Source organism: Dermacentor silvarum, chromosome 1, assembly GCF_013339745.2.
Source record: "Dermacentor silvarum isolate Dsil-2018 chromosome 1, BIME_Dsil_1.4, whole genome shotgun sequence".
NCBI classification, from domain to species: Eukaryota; Metazoa; Arthropoda; class Arachnida; order Ixodida; family Ixodidae; genus Dermacentor; species Dermacentor silvarum.
In genome coordinates, this window is record NC_051154.1 from 305,989,578 (window position 1) to 306,001,886 (window position 12,309).

Below are 12,309 nucleotides of genomic sequence, written 5' to 3' on the forward strand. Positions count from 1 at the left end.
TAGTAAACAGGGCTGATCCAGGAGGTAGTGTAAGGAAAACTGGGCTGATCTCGTAGACCGTGAACTCCACAGTCGCTTGGGTCGCATGGTGGAGTTCTCCGCGTCTTGCTGAGCAGGCACATAATCGCTATGCTACAAAATACAGTATGTAAAATGAAAAATTTTATAGCATTTAATGAACCGCTTCACATAGATTGCAGCATGTGCGTTGGATCTGCATTTTTATAAAAAATAAAGGTAGAAAGGAAGAAAAGTTCCAGTCTAGTCTGATGGTATGATATACAGGGTGTCCCAACTATCATGCACCAAGATTTAAAAATATGCAAATGCCACATAGCTGAACAGAACCAAGGTAATGTTGTTTGCTGTCGCTTTGAGATACTCTCATTATTTTTTGCAATCTGCCTAATTACTTAATTAGATGAAAAGTGTCAATGATAAAATTGTAGAGCCACATGAAAAGCTCCTGATACAGCTTTCTGTTGCTCAATACGCGCTACATAAGTGTTTTTCCGAATGTGAAAGAAGCTCGCAAATACATGCAAAATTGCCGTGCGACTGGCCGCTCGAGGCACTTTGCGTGTATTCGCGGGCTTATTTCATGCTCGGAAAAAACTTATATGTAGCATGTATTGAGCAACAGAAAGCTGTATCGGGAGATTTTCATGTTGCTCTACAATTTTCCTATTAACACTTTTCATTCAACTATAATGTTTGAGAAGTTGATTAAATAATTAAGACTAATTATGACATTAGGCAGAATGTAAAAAAATAATCTGAGCTATCTCCAAGTGACGGCAAACAACATTATCTAAGTTCTCTCCAGCTGCGTGGCATTTGCATATTTTTAAACTTAGGCTAAAGTTATGTGGGACACCCTGTATATTGGCACTAGTGATATTCAGGTGGCTTCAGTTGATCGTTTCACCGATGTTGGTTGTGACCGTAAGCACTTCTCACGCAGTCAAAGAAATTAAAATCACAGAAACACAACCACAAAGATAACCACATGAAGCCAACATGCAATGAAGCAAAGGAGAGCATAAGAAAAATTTTGCTGTTTTCTTCGAGTTGTAATGTAGTTATGAATCAGAATTAAATTTCTGATAAGCTTCATAATATCAATAAATGATAGTGAATTGTGACTGTTCTGGGCACTGTACAGTTATAGAATTCCTCTGGTCCTTATTATATATTACTGAAGTTGTTGATGTTCGTTGGCCCTATTTCGTATCTTTGACTGCATAAATCTCCTTCAGCCAACACCAGTTCTCCTCCTCGCTTATTTTATGCTTCCATTGTTCTTACTGCTTCTGTATTGATAGCATTTGTAAAATTATATATATAAAGCAAGCTTTGGACATTATGTGCAAGGCCATAAAAGCCATTAGGCTATTGCAGTATTCAAGAACATTTGTGCCATATGAAGGAAGCCACAAAGCATTGAACATCTTATTAGGTGATTCAGCTCTGACCCCATGTTGGCAATACTGCACACCAGGACTCAGAAATGAGTTTCAGAAATAATTAAAACTGCCAATGACTTTCTCATTTTATTGTGAGTTCTATTTATTAACACCCATTCTGTGCTTAAGCTTCAAATAAGAATTACTAAAAGCAAGTAGAACTGAGTGGTAGCTTCATATTTGCATATATGTCCATGTCAGATGTGATAGATAATTTGTTCAGGGAATTTTCATGTATGTGCGAGGTGTTTTACCCTCTCACGTGAAATAGCATATGCATTATTCGTTCAGCTTAAATTAGAATGTGCCTGCATTGTGTGGGTTTCCCATACAAAAGCTAACATTGATGCCTTCAAAAACAAATAGCAAATATAAAATAAAATGGCTGCCCATTTTATATTCAGACCTGTCATTTGCACTCTCTTTCTCTTAACTTCTTGTTCTGACCTTGTATAACTTGCCCAAAATATTTTTCCCCTCATGAACGATAGATAAATGGAACAGCCAAATAGAGTATTGGCCCAAGCAGCACTATCGAGGACATAAGACTAAGGCAGCATGACACTGCCTTGTGTCATGTCGTCCCTTCTCGCGTCCCCATGATTAACCAGCGATCTCAAGACATGTTTAAAGGGGCACTAAAGAGAAACACTAAGTCAGTTTACTGATAAACTCTTCTTTGAGAACTCTTTTTTTTATCTTATGATAATAAATTAGAGAAATTGAAGGTTAAATTTCATTTTTATTTAAATTTGTTTTTGCTGCAGTACATAAGTGTGGTGTCAAAGTATTCTTTTGTATTTGGGCCATCGTGGCTTAATAAAAGTTGTTGAAAATTGTCAAGTTCAGACTTTGGCTCTCTTAAAATACGATGTAGTCAATGTTTAACAATTAAAATTTAACTTGGCCCCAGATGAGGCCATAAGAATCAATGACGTCATGGCGAGCTGGTGCCAAAAGTTCAAGGTGGCGTTGCCACTCATCTTTTGCATTTCCATCTTTCCGGCTTGCAAAGCTTCTTGTGGTAGGAGTGACTTTTTTTGGTATTGTAGAAGGGTAATTTACTAATGCAGCTGAAGTTATTTTTCTTTTTAGGATCACTTTAAATTTAGCATTGTTTCTTCTGTATAACTAATAAAAAGCAATCTATACTAACTTGCTTCTTGAGTGGCTTTAATATTTTATGGTTTGTGTAACTTTGTTCTATTTGCATTGTATATATATTTTTTAAAGCATTGTTGTATGTATTTTGCGCCTCCATGTCTCGTCTCTGGTACTACAGTAAAACAGAACTCTGAGCATTGCACTAAATTGTCTGAATTACAAAGGGTGGTGCTGTCTATTCTAGGTAAGGCATAATTGAAAGGTCCTCATAATCAATTCTGCAAAGCTATTTTAAAAAGGTTCTATTTTTAACCTGATAAGCAAAGGGGGTGGGGGGGGGGGGGGTTACTTGACATTTGCCAGAAAAGAGATTGCCTAAAAAGGCAATCTTGATGACAAACTTGGTGCAGTGCAGATGGCAAAGCTGGTTCACTACCTCTTTTAAAATAAAGTAGTTTTGAAGCTGTAAAGTCAGATTGAAACATGCGTAATGGCTTTGACACTGTGTCTGTCATCCATGCCAGAGTATTGTTGTCAAAGTCGTGTGAAAAAAAAATGCATTAGACACACATGCCTTTCCGTATCGTGGCACAGGGCAATCTTGTCAACATCTGCTGCTCTGCTTGTACGCGACAGTTTGAGCTTATCTCAGCCTTGTATGCCCTTCTATCTTTCCGGCTGGCTAGTGTAAACCACTGTAGCGTGCTGTTGTCCTCCCAGTGAGCTATTGTCTTTCGGTATCTTTGTGAGCAATCGGTCTGGCTGTCTTTGTTTTTAGTGTGTGAGGTTTCAGCAGGGGGTCCCTTCACTTCAATGATGCTCATCTTGCTCATCTAAGATCTGAGGTAGTCTCACTTTTTTATCACCAACTTTTAAAATCGCTTATCCCCCACTTGCTCAGTGATTGCTTTAATCTTCTTTGTTTATATTGTCATGGCGCATCACTGTTGATACTGTGATGTCAGTACTGAAAACGTTCTGCAAATGTCGCAGTAAGCTCCATAGGAGCAGGTGATGCCAGCAGAGAGATGGCACAAGGAGCCATCACAGCCAGGTGTATAAACTTAGTGTAGGAAAAAAGAAAAGTCTATGCAACCTTGATGTAGGATTCTGATGTAAGCTTACATTTTTGGAAGGGGCCCAAGTAGGCTAAGCTGGGGCAAAAATAAACTAGTGGGGAGGATAGCGCGGAGCAAAGTTCTCCTGCTCCAAATGCTTCTAGGTTAGGTACTGCTGTACTTGTTTTTTTTTTGTTTTCTTTTTTTATTCTTGAAGTGTAATCTTTTTTTTTTTTTTTTGTGGACCCGAGAGTAAGGAGTAGTGCCTTAGAGGTGCCAGTTAGTAAAGTTATTGTCAGAACATTGTGTATTAACCCTTCAATAGAGTTTCAGAGGTTAATGTGTGCTTGCTGATGTTTACGGGAGTGAAATGCAGTATATAGTGCTTGTGGAACTACGCAAAAAAGCGATAATGATTGGATTGTCAATGTGGTATGCTTGTGCGCAAATTTACTATATGTTTGTAAACTCAATCTCAAAAATACAGCTGTTGGTTGGCACCTGTCGAAGGTCCCCTTACACTCTGACTTTGGGACCCCCATCTGTGTATTACCTGTAATCCACCCACTGCACTGTTGAATGAACAATTAAACTGTTAAGCAAGTTAAACTGAAACCTGGCTTATATAAGTGTCTTTACGTTCACCTGTTTCTCGATGGAATCTAGTAATGTGCTGCTATTCACTGTGCACGCTGTTTGTGGTCATGCTGCAGGTCGGTGCCGTCCTCTTGGCAGAGCAGCACTTGTGAAGTTCTGGCAAGATGCTCACAGCCTTTAAGAAGCTGGTGGGCAACAGCGGCGATGGGGGAGGGGGTGCCGCTGGTGGAGGGAAGCACCAGCCCCCGTCGGGCATGCAAGCCATGGAGCAGAGCCTGCAAAAGCGCTTTGCTCGAGGTGTCCAGTATAACATGAAGATTGTCATCAAGGGAGACCGCAATGTGGGCAAGTCGTGTCTCTTGCTACGTCTGCAGGGCCAACCATTCAAGGAGGAGTATCTGCCCAGTGACGAGATTCAGGTGAGAAGCACACTGCAGGTGTTGACTCGCGCTGCACCTAATTAAGTGTTCATCTATGAAAAAGTTCTCTCTAGATAGATTCCTGGCCCGCAGTCTCATTTTCTGATATGTTTAGTGGAAAATGTCGTTTGAGAGCACTTGTCACTGTTGACTGTGACTCGATAGAGTGTGACATAGTGGACGGTGAGGGGCTTAACTTTTACATTCTTTATGGCGTTTCATTGCTTATAGTTTGCAGCGGTTCTGCTGCAAACTATAAGGCAAGGCAAACTTGAAGTATTTATTTGGGCAACAAAAAAATAACATTAGGAATGAGAGCTAACATATATAGATGGACAATGTGAGAAGCAATACCACACCACCATCGCACTTACAATTCAACTGCTGAGCCTTCCCTAGGCAAACTGCTGCAATCGCTTTCTATGCACCACCTTTGTCCAGCAGCCACCTGTCTCCCTCGCTCCTCAGCGAGTGCTCCTTTTATATTATCATCTGTCAAGCGCTATCTGGTTACATTTTGTGAAAGCAGTACTTAGTACAAAAACAGATGGCATTGCATGTCAGAAATTCCTGTAAGTTGCAGCCAGTGTCATGCTAATTCATTTATACTAGCAGTAGCTGAAGCAAATAACTGTATTTTGAATTTGAGCTTCTGAGAATGCATTGTGAAATTGCCTGTAAATTTTTGACCAGCTGTTCCATGTTGCTTAATCCTTATTTTTATGGGAACATCACTCCTTAACAAAAGTGCGCCCGCAGTGTTGGCACCTCATCGAACTATAGAATATGCGTTACTTTACAAGCAGTGTACACTGAATTTTGGAATACTCTGCACAGCAGATGCTTGAAGGACATGACTCCAACTTTGATTTCCACCTGCTGTGGCAGCTCAGTGGCTATGGGGTTGCACTGCTGAGCACGAGGTCATGGGTTCAAATGTGGCCACATTCCAATGAGGGCTATGGAATAAAAAAACTCTTGTGTGCAGCGCATTGGGTGTACATTAAAAAAGAAGCAGTTAAAAATTTATCTGGAGTCTTCCACTACAGCGTGCCTCATATCAGATCATGGTTTGTGTGTGTAAACCCCAGATTTTAAAAAAAATTTATTTCCAGGGTTGCTTGCATTCTGCCCATAGTTGCATGTGGCCTTTTGAGACTTATTGGCGCTTTCTACTGCCAATAGCGCATCCAGAATCTCTGCCAGGGGGGGTTGAATTTTTGTTGGGGGACGGGGGAGCAAGCACGTTGCATAATATGCAATTTCCTTGCTTTAGCCAGAGGAATCCGACAGCAAATAAAATGCCTAATAATTATAATAGTAATGACGCCAAGGATGATGATGATGTTTATTGCTTCAGCATTTTACTCAAAGTCTTGAAAGAGCTTGATAGGGCCAAGAAGCCGGTCTGCAGAGCAGTGCATGTAGTCATCCGTGCAGCTCTTACCTAAATGGTCGTGGCAGCAGTGAGGGGTGGCAGTGTCTAAGATGGTCACTTATGACTGATGGAGTGAGAGAACTCAGGAATGTCAGTAATAGCATGGATAGAGCACCAAAATAATAATGTGTATGTTACAAGTTGTCACTCGCGCGTCGTCAGCGCGAAGGCGGTGACGTGAAATGACAGCAGGGTTTGGTCGTTCCGTATGTAAGCGGACACAGTGAAGGGAGCAGAGACTGCGGTTGAAAACAAAATAGCTCAGTCTCAGGGGGTGTTAGAACCCCCCCCCCCCCCCCCTTGTCGGTGCGCCACTGTCTACTGCACACTAAAGCCCCTATATATAAAAAGTAGCGCCAACCACTTCCCTTCTCCTCCATTCCGCTGTCGCGCTCGGCACGGCCCGCGCGATCGAGGCGCGATATTGACAGTGGCGCCGCCTGCGTCGGGCCTGCCGTGGCAGACGACAGATAATGCGCTACCAGAGGAAACCCGCGGAAAACTTCGATCGTGCCCTGCGGAGCAGTTTTTGAGGCACGATTTTGCTTCGTCAATCAGTAACTGGCCTTAATAATGCCGTTTTGGAAGTAGCAACGCGACGATGCGAGACGGCGCAAATCACGCGTGTGCAGCAAGCGTTTGCCCTAGCCTTGTCAGCTGCGGCAACTTAATGCGCAGCAGCATGCCATCACAACTAAGTTCTTGTCCCTAACACGTTTGGTCAGTTTGTGCGTACAGCACTTTCGTCGCACAGGCCCGAGAATGGCGGTCAAAGCGCGCTGGAAAAAAAAAATGCAAGAGCGCCATGCGTGCTTCCACGTGACACGGATTGATCAATGGGGGAGCGGAGGAGGCAGGGGCAACTGGAAGCGGTGAGGAGGAAATGCCGGGGTGAGCGCGGTGGCGGGAAGATCTAAGAATGGCACTACTTTTTATATACAGGGGCTTTACTGCACACATTTTCCATCATGGAAACACTATAGAAGGCTGTGGTGGGGGTGTATGTTCCTTTCTTTCTGGTCAAGGTGAACATGATACATGTATTTGCTCTCTTTGGCTTCATAGAATTCTTTCTTGGCTGTCTATGGGAACTTTTGAAAGCCATACTTCACTCACTTCAATTATGCAACTTTTCAGGACTTTTGGTTTTGCACTTGATGTTCTCAGACTGAGATTGTGGAACTTCCTTCTATCACTGCTAGTACTGAGGATATGAAAATGCTTGGGTTTTCTTGTGAGGGAGGGAATTTGCAAAACACAGTAAAATAAGTGTCTCCTGTGATGTATACAGTAATGAACACTTGATTGAAAACCTACGAACATGTACAAGTTGGGAAAGCTTTTCATAGTAGTCGAGCAGGGTATATTTTTCCAGCTTGCATTGATTGCAGCTCCTGCCGTGATGCACAGAAGTGAATTATGATCATGATATTTGTCAGCTGTATTATGGTAGGTAACTGTGGGATTGACAGAATACAAAAAGGCCTTGCACATTCTATTTTTTCTATATGAACCAAGATTTGCTCCCAGGATCTGCGGACTAGTACGTATTTCCAAATGCTAGACACTCTCAAGGGAAAACAAAAGTTGTTTCTTTCTCTTTCTTTATGCAAATTTACTGACATTTCTCAAGTGCAGAGGGCACCTCTGTTCCTTTTTAGCTTATCTTAAAAGGCCCCTATATTGTGCGAATTGTGATGCCATATTCCAAGTCAGTCGCACCTTGCAACATTTTCATGGGGCATAACATCCATTGCACAACCTCTCCGCAGCAATAGGCATTCATAGGTATCATGATGTTTATGTAGCCCATCCATTCAGAGCAGTCAATAATTAAGTGAAAGTAATGCCGATTCCAGGTAGTTGGTGCCCATACGCAGCTCTCATTCCACTGGTTTAGGTAGCCAACTAAAACTAGAAGTGGTGCCAGTGGGCTTTAGTGTGAGCAAGGTTGAGTTACAGGTACAGTAGACAACCTCGTTCACATCGTGGCATTGTTCCCCCAGGTGGCCAGTATCCAGTGGAGCTACAAGGCCACAGATGACATCGTCAAGGTGGAGGTCTGGGATGTGGTGGACAAAGGCAAGAAGCGGAAGCCCATCAAGGGTCTGAAGCTGGACAACTCGGTGGCTGATGCTCAAGGGGTGAGCAGCTGTGGGGGTGTTTAGCGCAGTTGGTGGTGCTTCTCGTGTGCTGGTGATATGTGGTGAGCAGCTGTATCGCTGTTGCATATTTAAGTGTCGCTACATGTAATACAATACATTATTATGTAAAAACACTTCGGATGCAATTTTGCATGGTACAACAGGTGCCACAAGTTGGGCAGAGGAATAATTTAGGGCAAGTTTTATGGTGTATCTTCCCTTTAGGTCAACTTGGAGAGAATAGGTGCTGGGCATACAGTAATAGTGAAGTAAAATCACCTATTTAAGAAAGAAAGGCACAAAGCTGTGTTGTGAAATCGTGTTGCAAAGTCTTTGTGGTGGCCACGTACAAAGGTCACTTTCACAATCTCTTGAGGATATTGCCGTTGGTCAGCTTGCCTGCTTGAACTTTGTATGATCAATAATACAGTGTTCTATGTTCACTGATTTTCACTGCAGAAGTTAATATAAAACAGTAGCTGGTTACTACAGCACACTAATTTTAGAAGACTATGTCTCTCCAGGGCTTGCAGTCACTGTTGATGCACAAGTTGGGGCAAAGCCTGTACTTTATCAGGCCAGCACAGTACTTTCACAACAAATTACAAAGGCCTACACAGTCTTTTAGCTATTGCACTATAGCCAGTATACCACTTCACATGGCAGCTTTGTAAGTGACATACCTGCCAAGTCTCCCGGATTACCTGGGAGACTCCCGGATTTGGACCATATCTTCCTGTTGTACGGTTGACAGGAAAATCTTCCGGAAATAGCTGTTGTGTCCTAATCTAATCCAGTTAGAAGTTCATCGCACAAAACATTGTTGAAGTAGTAGGGAAACACTATACATGCACTATTTCGTTAACCGCAGAGCCGCTCCTTACGTTGACGGGGTTGTTGGGTGCCATAGTGGCCCTAGTCTCATTTTTAAGGTAGCCAGCGAATGCTGCCTTCTGCAACTAGCAACAGTAGGCTCCATCGTTTTCCTCGACGTCAGCCGCCCTGGCATTGCGTAGGGTCAGTCATGGCTTTAAAGGCAAGGAGTGCTAGGGCAAAAGGTATCTTCAAGTATTTTTAATGTAGTGCTCAGCCGAAGTGACGCTGGGTATTTTGCTGATACCACAGAGGAATGCAGAGTGCGAGCGGCAATTTAACATCATGAAAAATACGAGGACGCAGTGCTGCTCGTCCTTGTGTCGCTCGTTCAAGACGCTGGGAAACGTCATCCTGAAAAAATGTGAAAAATGAAATTTCTTACAATCAAAGATTATCTGAATAATTTTTGAACAGCCACTGTGGTTGCCTAGTGGCTGTGGCATTGCGCTGCTAAGCGCGAGTTCGCGGGATCGAATCTCGGCCGCGGTGACCGCATTTCGTTGGCGGCAAAATGCAAAAACGCGCGTGTGCTGTCCATTGGGTGCACGTCAAAGAACCCCAGGTGGTCGAAATTAATCCCCCACTACGGGTGCCTCATAATCAGATGGTGGTTGTGGGACATAAGACTCGAGAATTTAATTAATTTTAAATAATTTTTGAAGGGAAAATTAGCAACAACAAAATGCTTATAAAAGTGAGGCCTTGATGTTCATGCGGTCATTTGTATATCTGTAAATAAAATTGTAATGAAGTTCTCCTGGCAGCACTTGAAAATATCGAAGTCGAAGTTTGGGGAGAGGGGGGGTTGTGTAACTGACTGACCCCCCCCCCCCCCCCGGGTCGGAAGATCTCCCGGATTTAGTTTATCTGAACTTGGTAGGTATGAAGTGGTATGCACTCAGTTTTACGGGAGTGAAAGCAGGAGCCATAAATGGTTGCATTATGTATGGTCATGTCTTTGTGCAGTTACGTTATAAGTGTTCTAGACAGTATACTTCGTGAGCACTGCTAAAGCGAAGAATTTTGCAATTAACTTACCTGTTTAATCAACTGGTCTATGTTTATTTTGAATCTATGACTGTTATCCTAACACCATATAACCATATACCCTGTTTTGAATAATAAATTTCTTATTGATTCTGATAAATGAGCAAACATGAAAACGCACATGTTTACATTGCCATCATCTTGTTCTGCATGTGCAGTGCTCTAGTGATCAGATTCATCGTATGAATCTCAAGTTTAGCTTTTGCTTACGCATTTTCGTTGTCAGGTGTACAAAGATAAGTGTTCATTTTAGGTTGTTGCTGGTTCTAATTGATTTGAAGCACACAAGATTAAGTGAAATATGTATTTTTATATGAAGTGTATTCTATATGAAGTGTGGCATAAGACTGCATCTATGTAGATGCATTGTTATATTTGATGATGTCGCATTCTACATCTTTATCTGTGCTGGGTGCTAAAGGCTCAGAAGAGGCTGTGCATATGAGCGAGCTGCATGCTGTCTCAGATATATTGCTTTCTTATGCCATCAACACAATGGTTTGTGGTCAACATGACTAACAGTACAGACAGTAAGGTAAGAATAACTGCTCAACACTGTCAGCAGCTGTTTTTTGGTCCTGCTTCACATGTACGTTTGTTGCAACATTCTTCAATTCCATACTATTGTCTTATGGCCAGCTAAAATGAGTGCAAGTTGCTCAGGGCTTTTCAAAACATCGACATTTAACCATGATGGGAAGCTCAAAATAATTATCCCTGTTCTCAGTGGTGCCCGGGACTATCAGAGGTACAATTGTTATAATGAACGAATTCATATAGTGCAGGATATTTGCAGCCCCAATGCATTTTGTGATAAGGGTGTTTTGCTGTACCATGTTGTCCCTTCCATACATATATATGTATATATATATATATATATATATTTTTTTTTTTTCGTTGGAGCTACGAGCAACACTTCTCTTATGCAAGGGTCATCTGGAATTGGCCATTCCATGGCTGTAACCTTATTATCACACCTGTTGCTATCATATCACTAGTAGCAAGTACCTGAATGCCTGGCATTGAGCAAATGTTCTTATGTAAGAGATGTTTTGTGAAAAGGGACCGAGGTCCTGCGAAATTTGACATGTCGTTCTCGTTGAATGCCCCAAGTTTATAAAAAAAAATCTCAGCTAATGCCTTTTATTGTGCCTCATCATTTGCCACACCCATGCATTTAACATCAGTGACACTTTTCTGCTGAGTTGTAGTTTGAGCTATGCACTGGTACAAAGGTGTAATCACTTGTGCAGCAAAAGAGGACAGCAGATGTAGAGGAAGGAGCTTACTTGCATTCACATGGTTAACATATGCGAGTAGAAGGAATGCTTTCCTTCCACATCCACTCCGGCATAGGCAAAGTATAGTAGCAACCACTGCATATTGGCACAGCTGCTGGTCATCTTTAAACAAGTGGCCACTCACAAAACTGATACTTGTTCCAGCAAGCATGCTCTGCTGTGCCATTGGTATGTCTGTTATGGGTTCCACTGGGGTTGTGGATGTGCTTTGCAGTTGTCCTCTGTGATTTCCTGGAGCACAGCTCTTTGCTTGTATTGTCCCCTTTTATTTGAGATTATTGCGATTTTTTTAAATATTTGATTTGATATGAGAGATTACTTAAAAAGTGCACTACACTACAGATTCAGGAGTTGCCAACAGGCACTAATATCTTTGCTTAGAGGGCAGGTGTACATGTCAACTCTTAGGGTAGGCAGGAAGATCTTTACTGACCTTGCTTATTGGGCCTACCATAAGATTTTTCTGACTCAAGAGTGTTAAAGCAGAAAAAAATATGTTGTGCATTTATGTGCATTGGAATATATATTTTATAGGCACATATATGTAGTCTCCATGCAGCTCCTTCTCAGTAGAGAAATGAAAGTGCTTGCCTTCTTGTGTGGCAGGTACCTGAGGAGGCTGCCCTGGATGCAGAGTTTATTGATGTGTACAAGGGCACAAACGGAGTTGTCATGATGCTAGACATCACCAAACAGTGGTGAGTACGCACTCTGATTTGTGATCTATCATTTAGTGGCAACATGCTCAAAGGAGGCTGTTACTGTACACAGGGGAGATTGCCCATCACGGTGTTGCTGATGTAGTTTTAATTAAAGAAAATTTGTGTCAAATGCTAAAGGTTGCTCAAGCATGGTAATG

The 12,309-nt window shown here is 42.1% G+C and overlaps 1 protein-coding gene across 1 annotated transcript in view; it reads left to right on the plus strand.

The window, feature by feature from the left end:
• The window catches only part of LOC119437283 (rab-like protein 6), an 82,473-nt gene that overhangs the window by 5,374 nt on the left and 64,790 nt on the right, over window positions 1-12,309 (plus strand). The window contains exons 2-4 of the mRNA XM_037704341.2: window positions 4,342-4,644; window positions 8,089-8,226; window positions 12,057-12,148. Of these exons, the coding sequence (XP_037560269.1) occupies window positions 4,390-4,644; window positions 8,089-8,226; window positions 12,057-12,148 (485 nt within the window). The 5' untranslated portion in view covers window positions 4,342-4,389. The remainder of the gene's footprint in view (window positions 1-4,341; window positions 4,645-8,088; window positions 8,227-12,056; window positions 12,149-12,309) is intronic.